Here is a 7127-nt window from a genome sequence, read left to right as displayed (position 1 = left end):
CGCAGATTTAATTTTCCGTCGAAAAATCTGCGTGAGTTAACATCCAACGCGTCGCGACTCAATTCCCATTTTATTCCATTACACTTCCTCCGAATCGAACGAGCCCGTGCTTTTCTCCACGAGTCCCAAAACTTTTCGATATTACCCTCGAGTATTAGCATTTCGGGGGGGTACCGAGCGCGCCCTCTCGCGACCGTATCGAGTGTGCAAAAGTCTCTCCCTCTCCTGCGGACAAGCTGCAGGATTCTCTCATCGCGGAAAACTCTTCTCTATAAATTTGGAGCTGTTGGCAATATGGCTCTCGCCCATTGGACCCGTCGTGTTTCGAGTTTTAAGGAGTTTCAACCCCCCATTATAAAGTCTTCACCGAATATAATAACAAAACCGGTTGAGCCGTAGCTCCCGTGGGCTGGAAGACATTAGGCAAATCGTAGAGTGGAACGAGACCGAAAGAAAGAAAGAAAGGAAACAAAGAGGGGGGAGGAGGAAAGAGCTCGTGGCTCCGGCGACTCTCTTCTCTTCCGCTCCCGTGTGTAGAAAAAAACATACATGTTTTTCGTCTTTTTATACGTTTAGATATATAAGAAATCGAACAACTTCGAAACGCTTATGGCACGACTTGTTCGATTCCGATGGGCGAACGGGAAAAGAGGGGCGGGGGGGGGGGGGGGTGAGAGTTCCGATATCGATAGCCCGGTGTTCGCGACGTTATTGAATCTGTAGATTACGGGTTAGTATGCCAGAAATGCGAAAAACGTGAGAGGACCGCACGATCACGAATCGCGCGAATGCGAGCGATTCCCGATTCGAGAAGATCGAATTTGTCTTATATAGGGAGAAAGGGGCGTCATTGATATCTCATCCCCTTAGATTTTCCGCCAAACGACCAAATGAAAAGCGCTTTTGTTAGATGACGGAGGATCCGAGGAGTGAAGTGGGGGGGAGGGTTGGGGGGGGGGGGGGAAGGGAAGGGAAAAGACAATTTTGATCGAGAATGAATAACTTAGGGAAAGAAAAAAAAACGAAAAAAATAAAAAATAAATAAGAAAAAACAGTAAATCCAGAACGTGTATTCGTTATTAATAAGAATGTATATTTTCGCCTTTTTTCATCTCTTCCGGTAGTTATGGAGAATCCCTATCGCGATCGCCAATATTTAGTTATTAATAGTGCGCTAATAAATGACTTTATGTACAATGATTATTAACAAAGAGTGCTGCGAAGGCGTTACATTTATTCGTTACACCTCGCTATCAAAAACTAAATAAACGTACAACAATAATATCCTTTTTCTCGGTCTCGCTCTCTCTCTCTCTCTCTCTCTCTCTCGCTCTCTCCCACAATTTCAACACAAACTTCGCACCTCCGACTCCCTCACTCTCACTCTCTTCAGTATTCTTCGCAGTTGTTTTTTTTATCGTTTTCTTTATACATAAATCGCTTTTTGTACTCGATCATACTCGGAGTCATGTACTGTAAATGTGCTCGCTCGTGTGCAACCCTCGGGGTCGTAGGTCGCTCGCCTCGCTCGCGGTACAATCCATTCTTCGTATTTTGGTAAGCGACGTGCTCCCTTCAAGTCGTTTCATATATTAATTAGCTGGTTTTTCGCGCATTTTTTGGTATGGTAAGATAAAGCTGTTGATTTGGTATCGTAAAGTTTTCGAATGGAAGAACGACGAGGAGAATTCGAACGACGAGGGTGGAGGATCCAACGAAATGGCTTATTACGATTGTGTATAAATCAACGTGATAATTAATGATAAATGAAGGCGAAACAAATAGGAATATTGACGCCGGATGCTGCGCTCCGACGATCTTCTTTATCTTACATTTTATGTCTTTGGTATGAGCTGTATGGAACCGACTATGCGTTCTAAGCTCGCACTTTCATACGCACTCGCGATCCACTCGTACATTCGCGCTCAGATTCTTCACTCGCTCTCACAACAGTCGCACACGCTTTTAATATCTTTCTTTCATTCGCTTCGTTCATCTCGACGACTTTTGTGTTTATCGTTAAACCTTTTATCTCCTTAAACCAATTGTATTTACAATTCGTCTGGTACGTCGACTCGAAATCGTCGTTAAACTATAAATATATCTTACATAAAGCCATTTGATGGTTACAGTTAATTCGTCAACCTCCTGTTTATACAGATTTATCTCTGGCCTATACGTACGCGTTGTAATTGTCACTTTGTCCGATTCCCCACGTAATCACAGTGATTTTATTTTATTTTATTTTATTTATCTTCTTCTCCTTTCTTTATTTATTTGTTTATGAATTTTTTGCGCTTTTCTCTTCGGCTTCCTACCCCGAAGTCTCTCGTTTTCGTCGTTTTACCCTTCGAAGCACCTTTTCGTCTCGATCGTCCCCCTCAAATTAATCTTTTTTGTCACCATCTTTTCCCACCTATTCAATCGTCCCGGTACTTAAAAAACTGACGTTTCTTCAATAACCGTCCAGACAACGTAACTTCTTCATAGGTGGCGGGGCCTCGTCTCAGCTCGTCGGCGCTGGCATCGACATCGGCGGCGGTTTCACCGGCCCGATCCCAGGTCCCGCTAGCCCGTTGTTGTTCATGTCACCGGGACCTCCCCGCGGCCCCATGTTGCCGTTCACCGTTGGCGTCCCTCCGGATATTTGACCCTGCAACAGTGAACGATCAGCTCTCCTCAGATTTCATTCTCGAAACACTTTTTTAGCAATTTTTATTCTCCCCTGAGCAATCGAAAAATTCGTTCGATCGAAACGAGACGAGAAAAATTGGCGTTTGCTCCCAGGACGAAAAATCGAATATTCGAACGTTTAGTTTCCCTCTTCAAGGTTCGAATCCTCGAAATTCATCGTCGAACCATTCGCAATCGTTTCGGTTTGTTCCCAAAGTAATGTTCTCGAAAAAAGTATAAAATTATTGAAGCAATAATGTTTCTTACGTTCGATAAGTGATTGTGTTGGCCCATTTGCTGATTGATAGCCTGCGACTGTAACTGCCCCTGATGTTGAATCTGATTATGAGCGTGATGCTGCTGCGATAAATTGGGCGGTCCTCCTCCACCGGCGGTGGCTGTGCCACCGGGTGGCGTCGGTGTCGGCGGTAGCTGTCTCTTTATGTGAGCAAGCGACGCTGGTGCATTAAGGGCCATGTTCGCGAATACGAGCCTCTCCTCGTAGTCGTATTCGCACAGAATCTTGTTCTCGCAAAGGTAGAAACGGTCCCCGACGCAAAACCTTCAAAATCACACAAAAGACGAAAAGATGAATCTCGAGTACGCTCCCGAGCATCGGGAACAACGCTCAATTCTTATACATATATACGCATATCAAAGAGGATTATAATGTTCGTTATAGCAAGACCCAAGCAGAATACCCCGAGAGAAAAAGGGAAGAATAAAAACAGCAATAACGAGCCAGTTAGTGATACTTAACGTCTACAGTCCCTCCCAAAAGTAACGTTTCCTCCAACTTTTTTTCCTCGACAAATACCAATGAGAATTTCATAACTCCGTGACGACACTTATTACGTTTTGAATATGCAAGGAACAATCATTTCGTACTAATCTGTGAAGAAAATCAACTTCATCACTTTTTAACTAACATAAAGAGATTACAGAATTTTGGTTTCTGAAAAATCGTTAGCAAAATGAACGAAATGAAAACTGAGCTTATATTTTTGGATTCAGTGTTTCGAATTAGTGATTCGGATTCGTTTCCAGCGAGCCCCTAATTTCATGGTTTTCGTATTTTAACTTGATTGCAGAATGAAAAGTGACAGTAAAAAACAAAATTCTTTTATTCGTAGAGACTTTTGAACGTAGCTGTAGGCTGTACCGAAATGCCCTTCACAAATGTATACGTGAATTGAACCGGGGGGCTTGCCGTTGTCGTCGAGCTCTTATTGCATCCGCAAGCATCTGCGTGCAGCGTCCAGCATGAAACTCACGATAATAGAAAGCGAGTGAGAGAGGCTAAGAGCATCCCCAACGATAATAATACCGAGTCTCGCGTGCGATAGTGATAACGACCTATTTACAATCACAGCAGAGCTGCGATGTTTTCCCCCCGAGAATATATACACTTTTAGTACAAACTTTTCAAACTTTTATTAGCTCCGTTATAAAACATTTGATTTAGACATAAAAATGAGTCGCTCCCCCGAAGAAATTGGAAGCGTGCTCCGGGGGAAATGTCGAGGGAGTAAGTATAGAAATTTCTCCACCGTCGAATTCAACCAAGATGACCCCTTAATCGAAAATTGAAAAATTCTCGCGCTCCGAAGCCCAAAATGTCAGTTTTCAAAAATGTTTCAAAGCGCCAAATCCTTCAATTTTTAATATTTCTGCGTGATTTTAGTCCAGGCGCTGTACAGCCACTGCGTTACGCATAAAAACGCTCATTGATTTTTTAATCTCAATCTTTCCTGAATCTCCGCCTGCTCTCCCATTCTTTGGTATCTCAATCGAGTCCGCAGGCTCGAAGTGGGAGAGAAAGTCCCAGTTTGCATGGCATTTGCAAACAATTAGTTATTATTGACGAAAGCATACGTGAAAGAAGAACGAGAAGGGAGAGGGGCGCGGAGCTAATGATGGCTGGAGAGTGGAGCGAGTGCTGCTTTCATTGGCACTGAAGCGGAGCGCATCGCAGTGTGCCGGGCAAATAATAATTATCAGGATTTCTCCGAGTGTGCAGGCGAACGCAGAACGTTACGTTATAATTCGCACGCATACATCGGCCGCGTTTTCCCTCCTTTTTATCCTTCTCTCTCGTTCGTTGAGGGATGCGACAAACCGAGAAGCTTTTGGGAAAGAGACACCGGCCAGAGAGCATACGGTCTGGCACGGGGTAGATATTCATAATCGCTCCTGGCAAATAGAATAATCGCATTGCGCGTAGCTCATTCGGAGCTCTCGCTGCTTCTCTCGACAGCATTATGCGAATTTATCTTTCGCTCTTTCTCTCTTCACGAACCGGCGGAGCGTCGGCAGTGCGGTCCTCGGGATTTGGTGGCTGCCCTCGAACCCCCGCGGACGGCTCGACACTCCGGCCAACTCGTCGCCGATATCGTCCTGGTCGCGAGGCTGCCTCGCGGTCCTGCGACGACCCGATACCGCGTCAATGTTTCACGAGAGACTCCGAGCTCGATTGTCCCCCGTAAACAACGAGGGGGTCGCTAAAATTCGGCAAATCCTCGGTAAACTCCCGGAAGTCGCTTTATTTTCGAGCTCCTGATTACGAAGCGTAAAAAACCTTGCTACGAAGGGACTGGACAATTTATTGTTGTCCTGGTGCAGCTGAAAATTCAGAGCATTCATAATCCGATGGATTGAGTCTTTGAAAGAATTGAGATTGCCCGGGATTCTCGAAAGTTGAGAATGTAAATCCACGGACCTGCAGCATTAATTGATTCTCCTAAGTCTCTATTTCATAAATATATAGTGAACGTACTTTATTCGCAGGTAAGAAAAAATACGGGGCGTCGCGAAACGGGCAGAAAAGACGCCGGCATTTGTACCTTCTCCATTATTTATATAATAGGAAGAATAACGGAAAGATCCAGATGGTCTTGAGAAAAAGCGTCACGAGAGACACGACACAAAGTCGTGGAGCTTACGACGTGACTCTTTTGAAATATTAACGTTTGCGATGCCGGCGAAAAGCGCAACGTCGGAAGAGAATCGCGCTGGGGACTATCCTCATATACATAGAGGAAGCAGGGGGAGGCAGAGCGGGCAGGAAGTGTTGCACAGTAGCGCAGGCGAGTACAAGCTGGTCCAGCACTTTCCTCAACAGGCCACTCGCTCTGCATGGAAAATTTCAATCTGGCCGCGCTCAGATAACTTGCTTGAATCTTTAATGACCGTTTCCCCTTTTCTCCAGCACTTCCGCTATCACGAAAGTCCCTTATTCTATGGACGAACTTTGCAGATGTATAAGGACCGAGCGGAACGGAGAGCAAAGCTGTCTACATTTGTCGCGTCGCTCGACTCGAGAAAACGATTGACTGCCGAACGCGAGAGGCGAGCCTCTGAATAAATAATTGGAATAGAGCAACTCCGATGCGCGACCCTATTAGGGCCGCTTTACTGCTTCTCCTCCACAAACAGCCAATATATTTCGGAGCCTCTCTTCTCTCGGTCTGCGAAGGAGACAGTCGAATGGTCACCGTGTATCTCTCCGGCTCCTTTTTCCCTCGATCCACTTGGCGTGTTTCCCCAAAACATTAATTCGCCCCGGCGGCGCTGCCTTTTACTACGGATTTTCCCTTTTCCCGATTCCCAGCCCAGCATGATCGATCGACGTTTCGAGCGGGGGAGCTCCGCAACTAAAATCCCCGCGGAAACTTTCTCCGAACGTTTAAACTCGAGCGGCACGAATGACAATCGAATCGAAGTTGGCAACTCTAATGAGACGCTTATTGCAAGCGTCTTTAAAAATTCTCCCGAGGAAAACGATTTTTATAAATTCCCATAAATTTCGTCCAATTTTTCCTCACAATCCCCTCTTGATTCCCTAAAAAATCGAGCTCCTTTTCCGAGCAGAAGTTGTCTCGTTAGAGACAGCCAAGTATCGCATCGAGCACAATCGGCGTATGAAAGGAATCCCAGCAGAGAATCTGCATCCCTGTACATTCCACGAGCGCGCGGTAACAAAAATCGCGAAAGTTCCTCGTCCGCAACGCCAGACAATCGGTGATTAATCTCCGCAAAGTTGGCTGCGCGTTTTAGTTTGTTTTCTCGACATCATGGCCGGACAAAAAAGTCGAAAGGTCTCGTCGTAGTGGCCGAAAGTAATAAGGCAGTCGAGATAAAGCTCCGCCGGCAGCATCTCCATGTCTATAGACAGAGGCGTAATCACGTGCGAGAAGAGTCCGCGGATCGTAGGGTTACTCTTTAATTGGACGCCCGTTAAATTAGACCGGACGTCTTTTTAGGAGAGTTTGCCCCCGCGGAGAGCTAATTGGATCGGTAAATCATCCGGTAACCAACGCGGCAATAGCGAGGAGGAGAAAGGGCGCGCGAGAAGGGCGGCGAGGAGCGGGGAGAGGGGCCCGGGAATTCTATACACAGAGAGAATACATTGAGAGTTCGGAGGGTGAGGCTCGGCTCGAGGAGTTCGAGAGGAA

At 45.9% G+C, this 7127-nt stretch overlaps 1 protein-coding gene across 5 annotated transcripts in view; it reads right to left on the bottom strand.

Moving 5' to 3' along the window:
* Positions 1-1072: 1072 nt before the first annotated feature.
* The window catches only part of LOC122417206 (insulin gene enhancer protein ISL-2-like), a 77404-nt gene continuing 71349 nt past the window's right edge, over positions 1073-7127 (bottom strand). For all 5 annotated transcript variants that reach the window (XM_043430540.1, XM_043430535.1, XM_043430538.1 and 2 more), the window contains 2 exons: positions 2941-3235; positions 1073-2653 (listed from right to left, as the gene is read on the bottom strand). In XM_043430540.1, the coding sequence (XP_043286475.1) occupies positions 2507-2653; positions 2941-3235 (442 nt within the window). In that variant the 3' untranslated portion in view covers positions 1073-2506. The remainder of the gene's footprint in view (positions 2654-2940; positions 3236-7127) is intronic.

The sequence above is a fragment of the Venturia canescens genome, chromosome 10 (genome assembly GCF_019457755.1).
Source record: "Venturia canescens isolate UGA chromosome 10, ASM1945775v1, whole genome shotgun sequence".
Lineage (NCBI taxonomy): Eukaryota > Metazoa > Arthropoda > Insecta > Hymenoptera > Ichneumonidae > Venturia > Venturia canescens.
The sequence above is the reverse complement of the archived record's forward strand: the minus strand, read 5'-3'. Positions and strand labels throughout refer to the sequence as shown.